General features: G+C 41.6%; 2 protein-coding genes across 2 annotated transcripts; one reads left to right on the plus strand and one right to left on the minus strand.

Moving 5' to 3' along the window:
• Window positions 1-1,337: 1,337 nt before the first annotated feature.
• On the plus strand, window positions 1,338-7,968 carry vstm5 (V-set and transmembrane domain containing 5; the record flags this gene model as incomplete). The annotated part of the gene is made up of 4 exons (XM_083886728.1): window positions 1,338-1,413; window positions 4,903-5,229; window positions 7,193-7,336; window positions 7,847-7,968. The coding sequence occupies 4 exons, from the start codon at window positions 1,338-1,340 to the stop codon at window positions 7,876-7,878; spliced, it is 579 nt and encodes a 192-aa protein (XP_083742854.1). The 3' UTR covers window positions 7,879-7,968.
• Window positions 7,969-8,624: 656 nt separating this feature from the next.
• med17 (mediator complex subunit 17) lies at window positions 8,625-13,572 on the minus strand. Its single transcript, XM_083887127.1, has 13 exons — window positions 13,528-13,572; window positions 12,744-12,988; window positions 12,371-12,534; window positions 12,041-12,260; window positions 11,748-11,884; window positions 11,559-11,640; window positions 11,309-11,461; window positions 10,992-11,122; window positions 10,516-10,700; window positions 9,718-9,855; window positions 9,503-9,620; window positions 9,154-9,313; window positions 8,625-9,010 (listed from the first exon to the last, which is right to left on the minus strand). Exons 2-13 carry the CDS (start codon window positions 12,976-12,978, stop codon window positions 8,802-8,804), a joined length of 1,932 nt encoding a protein of 643 aa, XP_083743253.1. The 5' UTR covers window positions 12,979-12,988; window positions 13,528-13,572; the 3' UTR covers window positions 8,625-8,801.
• Window positions 13,573-13,890: the final 318 nt, after the last annotated feature.

A 13,890-nucleotide genomic window follows, 5' to 3' on the forward strand; every position in this document is an offset into this window, starting at 1 on the left:
TATTCATGCGTTATAAATGATGAAATCAATATTATTTATTAATGCTTAACTAATCCTAATAGCGTGTACTTATTATAAAGTGTTACCCTATGTTCATAATCTATTATTTGTCTTAGAGTTTTAATTGTACTCAATTAATCGAGAAAAATAATCGTAAGATTAATCGATTGTGAAAATAATTGTTAGTTGTCCTTGCTCTCTAAAAAACAGTTATATATATATATATATATGAAGTATATATGTGTATATATGTATATGTATGTATATATGTGTATATGTATATATACACATATATACATATAAAATGTATACATATATATACATGTGCATATACATATATATTATATGTATATATGTATTGTACGTACACATTCTTCACACTAATTGAGAACTAAAGTGTGTGTGTGTATATATACGTATATATATATAAATATATATGTACACACACACACACACACACGTATGTACTTTGAGGTTTGTTTCAGAAACAAGGCAGACGCTCAGAAGTGAACCAGGTGTCTGCCTCCTTTTAAAATGAAAGGTCAGTTCTTCTCTCTCTCTCTCTCTCTCTCTCTCTCTCTCTCTCTCTCTCTCTCTCTCTCTCTCTCTCTCTCTCTCTTCCTTTGTGTTTGTGTTTCATGGTGTGAACACACACTTCCTGTTTGACATGTTTAACCAGGTGTGTCTCTCTCACAAACACAGGCCGATTCCACCTCTCCTGGTTTCATTTTGCAGTCGTGTGGTGTGTCTGCGTACGCTCAGGTGAGTGTGTGTGTGTCTCTGTGTGTGTGTGTGTGTGTGTGTGTGTGTGTGTGTGTGTGTGTGTGTGTGTGTGTGTGTGTTGGGTGGAGGGAGGGGGCACTAATTAAATTGAGAAAGATGTGTGGTAACTCTAGAGCTTCTTTTTTCTCGTGTGTGTGTGTGTGTGTGTGTGTGTGTGTGTGTGCGTGTGTGTGTGTGTGTGTGTGATCACATAACCCTCCCTTCATGTTTGCTCAGTAATCTCTGGCTCAACCTGTCTGATAGGTGTGGGCTGGCTGGCACTGACTTGTGCAGGTATGAGGAGGACTCGCGCTCAGGCCTGAGAGAAAACTGCTGTGACCACCACTCTGATATCTCACACCAGGGGGAAACTCACACACACACACACACACACACACACACACACACACACACACACACACACAAGAACAACGGAGGAGGGACAAGCTTGGAACCAGGGAAGTAAGACACTGCACGGGACGCTGAGAGGCTTCAGCTTCAGAATGTGAGACAATCTGGAGGAGGTTCTTCTTCTTCTGTCGTTGGACCAATGGCTCTGGGATTCTAATATTCTAATGTGGCAGTTCAGGCTCTGGGATGTACAAGATGTTGCTGTGTTCCTCAGCATCACTTTATATATTTGTGACCTAGGTAAGCTCCTCCAACACATCTTTATTTTTTATAATTCCTATCATTATGAAAAGCAGCATAGTTTGTTTTTGAAGTGGAGGCTGTGTATGAGACACTTTCCACAGCATTCCACGTGCTGCCTGTTTGGAGATAAGGTGGACGAGGACATCATTTACATCTTGGTTTTGAAGTGAAACAGCAGAGGAAACCTGTTGCACGAGGCCCAAAAATCTATAACTCAATGGGCGTCTTTCTGTTAATGTTTGAAAGACTTTCCATTGTTTATCATGGCGTCTGACAGCCTTTACAAAGTATAAATAAACATCTGATAACGCACGTAACACAGCTTACCTGCATCGGAATGTTGAGCGAGAAAAGTTGCTGTCAAACAACACGGCGAACTTGTTTAAAATACAGCGTCACCAGGCCTTGTTTTACTCGCCTCCATTGTGTTGTTGTTGTTGTTGTTGTTACCAAGGTGTTTCTGGTTCTCCTGTGTCAAACATTATCTACTGTATGTAACACAACGATCCCTCATGGGGTCAAATATAGAAGGAGGCAGAACTCAGCTGAGAGTAAACATAGGTGTGCAGAAATCTGACATCTCACAGAAACAGAGAAAAAGAGCATCTCCATCTCCTAATCGGGAAAATCAACGATAAGCTGTTCGCGCTTCAGTAAACTGTGACGTCGTCTGAATGAAAGGACGCGCACCTTCTTTTTCCCACACATTGTGCTTTCTGTGAGTCAGCGTTTGGTATTCTCAGGTGAATTCTTTACCTGTGCTTCATCAGGCAGAACCAGATCCCCCACACTGTCACACATAGTTTGATCACAGATGGACACGGCTGCCTTTTTAAATTTTCTTCTTCTTTCTCAGCTCGTCTGGCAAGTTTCATTCCTCCAAACATGAGGCGAAAGGAAAACAGGACATCTCTGAGTGCCTGAACATGGAATTTAGTGCAGACGAGACGCATTTTCTTTTTTTTATAATGACGCGTCGTTTCTGCCAGAGCTCGATACAATCACACCATGTTAAACATTAGCTGAAAGTGTTGATAAAATACACTGATCAGTCACAACATTAGAACCAGTGTTATAATGCGTAGAAGTATAAATACTTTGTTACTGTACTTAAGTACAAAATTCACATATCGCTACTTTACTTTATTTGTACTAGTGCAGTGCCCGTAGGAAGTATGTATTCCTATAGTGGGAGCTGAAGAAGATTTTTCAGTTATGATAATGCATGATAAGGAACGTAAAGGCTAATGCTAATCGTAGCCTAGTAGAAGATTTTTCAGTTGTGATAATGCATGATAAGGAATGTAAAGGCTAATGCTTATCGTAGCCTCGAAGAATATTTTTCAGTTATGATAATGCATGATAAGGAACGTAAAGGCTGATGCTAATCGTAGCCTCGTAGAAGATTTTTCAGTTATGATAATGCATGATAAGGAACGTAAAGGCTAATGCTAATCCTAGCCTCGTAGAATATTTTTCAGTTGTGATAATGCATGATAAGGAACGTAAAGGCTAATGCTAATCGTAGCCTCGTAGAAGATGTTTCAGTTGTGATAATGCATGATAAGTAACGTAAAGGCTAATGCTAATCGTAGCCTAGTAGAAGATTTTTCAGTTGTGATAATGCATGATAAGGAACGTAAAGGCTAATGCTAAGCGTAGCCTCGTAGAAGATTTTTCAGCTGGGACAATGCATGATAAGGAACGTAAAGGCTAATGCTTATCGTAGCCTCGTAGAAGATTTTTCAGCTGTGATAATGCATGATAAGGAACGTAAAGGCTAATGCTTATCGTAGCCTCGTAGAAGATTTTTCAGCTGTGATAATGCATGATAAGGAACGTAAAGGCTAATGCTAATCGTAGCCTCGTAGAATATTTTTCAGTTATGATAATGCATGATAAGGAACGTAAAGGCTAATGCTAATCGTAGCCTCGTAGAAGATGTTTCAGTTGTGATAATGCATGATAAGGAACGTAAAGGCTGATGCTAATCGTAGCCTCGTAGAAGATTTTTCAGTTATGATAATGCATGATAAGGAACGTAAATCATAATGCATGATAAGGAACGTAAATCATGCATTACACGGTTAGCTGATGCTAATTGTAACCTCGTAGAATATTTTTCATTTATGATAATGCATGATAAGGAACGTAAAGGCTAATGCTAATCGTAGCCTCGCTAGCTTACCTTTGGAAACAGGTTCGCCAAGTTAGCCGCAAAGTAGTAGCATGCTAATGCAAAATAAATATGTGCTCGCATATTGGTGAATGGACACTTCGTCGTTTCAATATAACACCATGTTCTGCGGTGAACCGCATGAAAAAGTCTCACCCACCATGAGGACAGCCTCTTCACTCCCACCTCCAGACAGCACAGCTGCTGCTGATGAGCCTCTGCTCTGCTAAATCAGCGAAAGTGCAGCATGATAAATCAGTGAAAATTAAAATTCTCAACCTATCCAAAATCTTAGAGCGATCTGACTAACAGACAGACACACACTTGCTTTAAAGATAGATTTCGAGCAACTTGTACTTCTACTCCACTACATTTCCTCTAACTATCTTTGTTACTAAACGACCAAATAAAATCATCAACGGTCATCAAGACTAAAACTGACGGTCTTTCATAACCATGGGGTTAAGTGTCTTATCCCCAGCCTCACACTACCACTGATCCACCATGACTCAACCCTAACAACTCACTTTTTTAATACTTTTACTTCTAAAACTTCAGTACATTTTATATCAGAAGATTACTTTTGATTCTTAAGTACAGTGAACGTCAAATACTTTAAGACGTTTACTTAAGTAATATTATACAAAGTGACTTCAACGTCTACCAAAGTCATTTTCTAGTAAGGATACTTGTCGTACACCAGTTTATTTTTGACTTAAAGGTTCCGTGTGTGAAATCCTTGGCACATGATAAGTGTTCAATCACCTGATTGGATGACTTTTGTTTCATTTCTCCAGAACGAGCCTTAAAAGCCGTGTTTGGAACGGTTCCGGTTTGGTACGGTAACTTTTTTTGTATTTCAATGAGTAAAAGTTCCATTTTTTGGCACCCTTATCTTGGGGAAATCAGAAAAATGGTACGGTACAGTACGGTCTGTCTCCCATGACATCACATTACAACAGTTTGTAAAGGGATAGTTCAGTTTTTAGGTGTGGTTGTACGAGGTGCTGACACATCCCGACAGGCGAGAACACTCCTCTGGTGAAAACACGCTTGCCAACTGGGACACGGGGAGAAACACATGTCAGTTGTGTCATTTGGGCAAATCTGAAGAAAGGGTTTCAAACACTCAAATCACAAAAACAACATATTTAAACTCACTGATTGAGGCTTTTTTTTCTCTGGCGGTTAAAAAAGTATACATTATATTTTGTTATGTGGCTACAGACGGTTTCTCTTTGTCTACATGACTCTGAGGCTGAACGTTAACTCATTTCCCCTTTCACTTCCATGTCCCCGTCCTCCTGAAGCTGGAGCCATCTCCATCCACTCTCCCCAGAGGAGCCTCATCAGGTCAGTGCAGGAGGACGTCTTTTTCTCCGTGGACGTCTCCTGCAGCGGGATCCCCACCATACAATGGAACTTTATGTCGGCAGCGGTGAGCCGCACCATAGGGACTTGGCAGCCGGGGGTGTACAGCAACATCACGGTGGATTACAGCAGCAGAGTGCAGGCCTACATCAACGGCTCCATGGGCCTGTCAGACCTGCGGCTGCAGGACGCCGGGTACTACGTGGTCACCGTTACAGAAGCAGGAGGAAGCAGCAAGGATGTGGGCTTTGTCCTCAAAGTCAATGGTGAGTTGAAAATGGGGCGTTTGTGGAGGTTTTTTCCCCCCAAAATAAATCAGGGAAAAAGTTTAGTGGTTTAATCTAAGGCACACAGGAGTGAAGAAACATCTGGAGTCAGATCAATAAGAGGTGAACACCACATGAATCACAAACCCTGAACTCTGGTTTCAAAGAGCAACTCATTACCAGCTGAGCTAATGGTGATGACACGACCAGGCCATAAATAATCAATATTATAAAAGCAAAGCAGCGGGCTGTACAAAATCTGATTGTGGGCCAGACTTTGGAACTGGTGACTCCAGATGATCCCAGGAAAAAGGTAACCAAAAGCTAGTTGGTGGGTTCCTACTATTTTCCATTGCTGACGTGAACACAGTAAATACAAAAAAGTCTTAAAATATTGCATGCATTTTTTTTTTTAATGCTGGATGGAGGTGGAAAATGTTTCACCAAACATTTAGAAATGATACACTCTACATCCCATGTGTCAAACTCAAGGCCCGGGGGCCAGATGTGGCCCGCCACATCATTTTATGTGGCCCGCGAGGTCGACGCTGCTTTAAGGCGTGTGTTGACCATAAGCTACATTTCCCATGAAGTGACGGAATCCTGCCACTAGTTTTGCAGTGTATCGTTGTACATGCATCATTCGACGAACGAAATTGAGATTGAAATATCCACAAATGATGCCAAAATGTCAGAGAAAGATTGACGCAGATGGAAGGCAGTTTCAAGAAAGATGGGAAGGCGAATACATGTTCGTGCTTCAATGAGAAAAACCGCTATGTCTTTAGTGTCATGAGGCCGCGTCTGTCGCCAAAGACTACAATCTACGTCGGCATTTTGACACCAAACAAGGAGCCAAGTGTGCCAAAGTTAGCCTTCAAGGAAAACAACAAATTGTCAAAGAGTTAAAAGGCAAACTGCGATCGCAGCAGAATGTGTTCACAAAAGCCATAACCAAATACGATGCGGCAGTGAAAGATAGCTTTAATGTGGCTGAAGAAATCACCCATGCTTCAAAGTCTGTTTCTGAGGGTGTGTTTACATTAAATTTGGCTCTTTGAGGGCAACCAGTATGTTGATGTGGCCCTCGGTGAAAATGAGTTTGACACCCCTGCACTACGTGATACAAGAACTTTTCCTAATAAGAGAAAGCATTTCTTATGTAAACATTGTAATATTTATTTACTGTATGTAACTTTTTTATGTCACAAGTTTTATAGCTTATTCTCTGCAAACGGAAGAGTCCACACAGGACAGGAGTTTTCAAACTGTCTGACAGAAACATAATCGCTGTGGTTTAATTATCGTTCTCACAGAACCAGCCACACATTATTATGGGTGTAACATCTCACTCAGATAGGGCACAGGACGCTGACTGTAGATGTTTGCACTGTGCGTGTATGGGTGTGTGTGTGTGTGTATATATGGGTGTGTGTATATATATATATATATAACCAGTATGAACATACTGTGTTTTTCAGTCTATGCACGTGTGTAAGGGTTATGGAGGCTACAGCTGCCGTTTCATTTTTTAGTACGATGTCATAGTTGTAGATTTTTGCATCTCAAACAAATGATTGTGTGTTGCTGTGTCTTTATTCCTCTCTTCTGTTGAATGTGTTTTTGTCACTGTTTATTCGTGAAAATGTAAAAAGTAAATATTTAACATAACATATTTAACACCGTCACAGTTTTGGTCTGACCTCTCCTTCCTGTGCGACCTCACCTCAGTACGCAGCCTTGTTGTTTTGTGTCCTACTTTAAAATCTCCCCACTATAACGTTTACACTCTCTCACACACACATACACACACTTGTTGTCTTGTTTGTGTGTTCTGTCTACCCCGTCTGGTCACTAGTGACACACTGTGTTGTCACGTACTGCTGCTGTAGAAAAAACACAAAATCAAAAAACTGTTTTTGAATAAATAAGATGTTTTTTTTTATCTTCCTTTCTCCTGCAGAGGTGCTGTATGAGGATCTTCAGTACCTGTCCGTCTCTGCCTTGGCTCTGGCCTGTGTGGCCGCCCTCCTCATGCTCGTCATGTGGCTCCTGAACAAAGTTTACAAGAGAATAGTAGCGTGGAGACGCAAGACTCAGATGCCAGGTAACGTTTAACGTGTGTATTTTAGAAAATGCCATGCCCAGAAAGTGGGAGCCATGGGTTTATTTAAATTTTTTTATAGCCTATTATAGTCTTACTGATGATTTGTGTGTTTTTTTGGAAAAGAAAAATGTATAAAATTAAACTTATTATTCATTTATCAAATGTATATCTCTTGGAAATGTTGATTTATTCAAAATTAGGGTAAAATAATTAAAGTAATAGGCTATTAAGGAAGTTTTTCACCAGCACAAATTCAAACGTTATTTTCCAAAGTTAATCCCCTCAGTCCTCAGATTATTTGATATAAACTTCAGTATTTTGAGAGGTTTGTTTACCCTGCAGTGTTCACTGATTAAATGTCTGAATGTGGCTCGATGGTTGTGAATGTGGGTCGAAAGCTATGTTCAAATGTGTGTGTGTGTGTGTGTGTGTGTGTGAGTCCAAAGGTCTGTACAGCTGTGTACAGTTCAGCATTGTGAAATGACCAAGTGTAATTCCTTCTTCATACAGAAAACAATGAGACGGAGCTGCAGCCTCTCTGACAGACAGACGGACGTACAGGACGTCACACCAGCGCTGGCTGCCACACAGGGACTATGTTTTTCTTGTTTTTGTTTTACAGCTGGCGACACTGGATCGCATTGTATATATTTCACTCAAAAATAAATTCTGTATTTATTATCTCAATAAATGAATTGAGATTTTTATTGCTTGTTTTCAACGGATGTTTATTGTTATGACCCTCATGTGCGTTGATGGACTGGGAAGTGTTATTATGATCCGTTTTAGTGACGGATCGTCAATCCTTTTGTTGACAGATGAACCTGTAATATTATCTGGTTTCTTTACACAGAGAAATCATTACAATTGAATCATTTTGGTTTGTCAACAAAACAATTCAATTCATAATTTTGAGGTTGAAGGTTGTGGGGCCACAATATTCAGAATTATGATCATGGAATTATGAAAATAATCAGCAGAGATTGGATTTATTTTGTTGCCAAACAACAATCAGCTGTTGCAGTGTGACACTGACTGACTCCCGCTGTATCTCCCTAAATGAGAAGCTGAGCAACGCAATGTACAACATGATACGTGTGAAATGCTACTTGCAAATAAACAAAGCCATTCCTTAAGTCTTAGAACAGCCCCAATAAAACCCATTGCGGTGCTGATGAGAAGTTATCAGAAAAGATGTTTCCACTGCTTTATTATCATGATGACGTATCAGTGTTTTATTACTGCACAAAACAAAGCAGAGCAGACAGCAGACATGACTGAAGGAGGACAAACAGTGTTTAAAAAAGTGGAGGACAAATCACAGTAACAGAGGTTTCTGTATCATTGCTGCTGCTGCTGCTGCTGCTGCTGCTGCTGCTGCTGCTGCTGCTGCTGCTGCTGCACTGGTGTGAGTTCAAATGTTTTGGAAACCGTTCAGTCCAGTTCAATCAGGACGACGTTTTGTCTAAGGACACGGAGTGAGCGCAGCCATGAGGAGCTCCATCTTGTAGACAAAGTTGCGTCCCTCCATCTTGCTCCAGTGAACTTCTTTGTAGGGCCCTCGCAGGTGGCTCCACTTGGTGTCCTGGATGACGTCGCTCTTCGGCAGCTCTTTGGACTGGCTGCGGGGGAACTGGATCAAGACTTTGCAGCCGCTCTCTGGGCCGTTACGCACTGAAGAGACAAACACACGCACTCTGTTAGGGACTAAAATCTTTGCAGAGTTTGTGACGATTATTCCATGGTTTGTTTACTATTAACAACTATGATCAGCCTTTTCCTTCTCAATTTACAACGGTAAACTTCATTGATCTCACCTGAGATGGCGTACTCTCCGTTGGGAGAGGCGACAGTGACAGCAGAGGCGTTACCGATGCTCTCCACTGGGCCCAGGCCAACGTGGTTACTGAAGCTGAGGACGTGCCAGCCCATCACTTTAGCCAGCTGCTGAACCGCATGCACCTGATGCTGTGACATCTGGAAAAACATAACATTAACACACACACACACACACAGAGGACAAGGAACACATTACTATAGCTTCAGCTTAAAGTCTCTAAATTACACACCGTCTTTTAAGGATCTTTTAATCTAAAGCATTTAAAACTTGGAGAGGTTGGTGTACAGCAGGTGTACACGCTGCTCCACCAGCTGCCACTGTGATACCTGTGAGAGGAGGAAGTCCTGCAGCTCCTGTTCCTGGTGCGACAGTGTGATGACGCGTCCATCTCTGTGCACCACTCTGATCTGCTCCACGCCGATATTCAGCTGCAGCTGGATCGACCTGGACACACAACGCGTTGGTCAGTTTTTCTTATGTTATCTCCCCTTCCTGCTCGTGTTCCTCCCTCATCCTTCTCTCCTCTGCCCCTTCCACTTACTTGCAGATCTGCTCGTAGCCCTGAGAGGTGATGAGCACTTTGACGCTGGACTCGTACACGTCGTTGATATTGGACCAGTGAGCCTGGATCTGAGGGTCTTCAATTCTGCTGGCCAGGCTGTCGATGGTGCGTGCCGTCCTGGTGATCACAGATGTAAACATTAATACTGATGAATTAAATAATGTATCTTTCTCTTTAAAAGGTGAAAGGGAAGAGAGAGAGTGGAAGAGATTAATACGCAATAACCTTTGACCATAATGTACATCAAGTGTTTTCCAATCTTTTCAAACAGGGACCCTGGATAACAAACTGTTTACAGCCGTTTGTGTAACACCAAATATTATTTTGATTACCTAAACGAGACAATTCCAAGAGAGGATTTAGTTTTTTTGTTATGAAACATACACACACAATCTTAACTAACAATTCTGACAAAAAATAATGTCAGAGTGGTCTAGGTCAGGGATCTCCTAACTCAAATCAATCCAAATCTCAAGTACCTTGGTTAGGCTTGTTATACTTGATTATTAAAGATATTAAAATATGTACGTAAGTCACATGTTTGCCGACAGGCAGACGCAGCGGGACATGTGGAACCAGCTCAACCAGGTGATTTAGCATGTGCTTCATACGTAACTTACATTACCATCTGTCAAACTATGGAAATATCTAACCGCTTCATTTAATAATTTAAAAAACCGTTGGGGGTATTTTAACACTGTGTTTATAAATGTATTTTGCCCGAGGTCAAACTCTGATGAACATATTCACAGACAGACTCTGTTAAACTAACTTCACCTGCTGCGTAGGAAGATGTGTTTGGCCTGTTTGATGATCTTCTCCAGCAGCCCCTCGCTCTGCTGCAGGCTGGAGATCTCAGCTTTGCTGTAGGCCAGTGGTCCTGCCAGGCGCATGCGTTTGTGGCCAAAGGGAGCGGTGGAAGGATGGGGCATCACCACAGAGCTCAACTGCTGCTTGTGGAACTGTGACAACAAACGAGGTTGATTTGGTATCTTTGGTCGTGTCATATTACCAGCAAATTCAAGACTGATTGAAATAAAACTGTATTATATCAGACAACTACGTCCCACTACGACGTGCATGCAACATCAACTTAAATCACAGTGGTAATATTGTCCCAATTTTATCTTGTGGAAACAACACTAACTTTTAAACTGCAGCTCAAGGGATACAAGACGTGTTATTTGTTTATGACTGAATTAAGACACATCTATAGTAAACTGGAAGCGCTTCGGTTGAGATGAGCGTCTCACCTCTCTCATCATTTGATGCAGGTTATGTTCCAGTACGTAAAGGTGGTCGTCTGGTTTGGGTTTCTCTGGAGATGCCCGCTGGCTCTTTTTCTCTCCCGTAGAGTGGCATAGTGAGATCGAGAGTTGTAGACCTATGAAGGACGGGCGCAAGAACAGACAAAGCATGAGTTTGATTGTATTTAAAATAAAAACACGAGGCAAAATATGTGTAGCTCATGAACTTTGGGTGAAATATAACTTGACATTTGTTTATTATTACACTCAACAAAACAAAGACCCAGATCTGTTCTCAATGACATTATCAAGACTGCTCTGACCTGGAAATGGCTGTGAGATGATCTGATTCTTCACAACAATGTGAGGGATCTGGGATTTAATCTGAACAGCTTCCCTGGACAGCTGCGCAAAGATCTCCTTACAGAGCAGAACATTCTGAGCTGCTTCTAGTTTCACGTGCCACAGCTGGGTGCCTGCTCATAGAGGAAAAGAAAGATGATGATGAGATGATGATAAAAGTGTGGAACGTGGAGAACGAGAGAAGAGGGAAATGTGTGTATTGAACTGTACCAGCTTTGGATTTTGATGGTCTCCTAAAGAGGTTTACTGTTCCCAGATCTCCAATGTCTGGAGCTTGTTTCTGAATGGACACCTGAAGACAAACACTGAACTTTAACTAACTCTTATATTCCCTGCTGTGTTTTAACAGACCATGCCTTCATGCAGAAACATGCTGATCCATATGTTGTACTCGCTCACCTTGATATAAGCGGATCCCTCCAAATCACTCGGGATCTGGACATTAAGAGGACAGTAATCTTCTGGGACTTTTTTGTCCAGATCAATGTCTGTGTTCTTAATGACCTCAAATGTGCCGTGGTGAGGAAAAAGGGAACCTATGCGGTAAAAAAAAGAAAAAAGTTTAAAACACATTAGCTTGAGGTTAAACTAGTCATATAGTTTTGTCTAACAGAAGAATATGTTAGTTTCAACTATATGTTGGACAAAGTGTTTGACAGAGTTGCCTGAGCATCCATCAGAGGCCTTTTTACCTGCACTGCGGTAGCTGAGGTCTCCCAGGATCTTGTCTCCTACTTTGCGGAGTTTCCACTGCGAGCGGAGTCGCAGCAGCTCCGAGTTGAAGTCCCGCTGCCTCCTGTTCTCCTGGTTCTCTGCGACTGACTTAGTGAGCTTCTCCGCTCCCTTGAGGAGGAGCTGCGCGGCTGTGGCCAAAGATTTCTTTTTACTGATGAGCTGGAACACCTGTGGGGTCTGCACAAGGCCAGAATACTGTTATGGATACACGGTTTACCAGAAGCGCGTTTGTTTTCACTACGGTACTCCAGTGAAGATGCTATGGTGAAAATTCTTCAGCAGTTTACCTTTCCAGCTGATGGATCCTGTGACACTGGGTCTAAGGCCATGTACTTCTTTTCCTTCACCACATTGAGCACATCATGGAGCACACACATCTCTGTCAACGCACTGCGCAGGTTGTTACGCACCGAGTCCCAGGGCCAAAGAGAAGGCTGAAACTTCACTGTGCCTGTGTCAAGAAACCAATAAAAACGTTTTATTTAACAGAAGAAAAAAAATGAATGTTAAAGAGTGTTATTTTTTTAATCCACCCATTTTTTTAATCCACCCATCATTAAACAGGCAAGGTATTCCAAAAAGATTTGACGATGCATGCGTAGCTGAAAACATCAGACGATCATCAGTTGATTTTGGTTTTGGTTTTTGTACATGATTTACCTTCTTCTTCTTCAGGCTCCTGCTTGCCCCACTCACGGTCCCTGGGTTCACCCTCAGGTCCATCCTCCTCTGAGTCAGATCCCTGGCTAAAGTCAATTCTTTGTGCCAACTTTGCAAGGTTCTGGGACATGGACAGTGGGGGGACATATGTCTCTGTCCCATCCAGGGCCACTTCCTGCACCTGCTTCTCACAGGAAGACTCGATGCTGACCCTCACTGCTGGAACCCCAGACATAATGCTACAGCTGAGATGAGGAGGACAAACAGAATGACACAATCGCCAAGACTATGTGAGACACAGAGCAGCCCAAAGCAGTTAAAGTAAGATGATGTATGCAAACTGAGCTGAAAAATATAAACACTGTCAAACAAACGTTTTTTAAAAGTTAACTAAAAAGAGAAACATTGCAGACCTAAATCGTGTTCAGCAATGTACTTTAAATGTTCTTCAGAACATAAATCTCAAATAATTTCATTTAATAAAACATACCTGCATATCTTTAGTATGTTTTGATAATATCGGTCTATCCTGCTGATGCTTCATCTGCTATATATTTGTTTCTATAACAATTAAGATTAGATATAGAAGTTTGTACAAATACATCGATTATTATTATTTTTCTACTGACGACAATACGAGCTACATTTCATTGTAGTTTTTACTGAGTCTAGCTAGTCAGGTCAGCTAGCGTTAGCCCCTTGCTAATAGTACAAGATAAAGACCCTCAGAGCAGGAGAGAAACACAGAAATTACCACAAGGCTTATGGTTCGCTTTAAACTCACCACTAATATTCACCTCACGTCAGTGGAGTCTCTAGGATAAGTTTGTTCACTGGGTAATTATATTTTTTCCAGTACGACAGAAAACGTCTCATTCTTTTTATGCGCTACACCAGAATATGCGCACTCTACTGCCCCCTAGTGCACAGGGTGTACTTTTTTTATGTACGGCGTGTTACTTTCTTTTACCTTTTTACGCTTTATTACCTGATTTGATAATTTAAACAAGTCGCTCTTGTGTTGTCTCTGTGTTTTTTTATATTTACGTCGGTGATATTTCAAACTGGAAGCCAGTTCGGTCAATGGGTAGGAACTGTAGTCCGTAGTTGGAACTATGAGGGATTTTGTTCCGCACGGGACGGGGTA

The sequence above is a fragment of the Microchirus variegatus genome (genome assembly GCF_963457635.1).
Source record: "Microchirus variegatus genome assembly, chromosome: 3".
In the NCBI taxonomy this organism is placed as follows: domain Eukaryota; kingdom Metazoa; phylum Chordata; class Actinopteri; order Pleuronectiformes; family Soleidae; genus Microchirus; species Microchirus variegatus.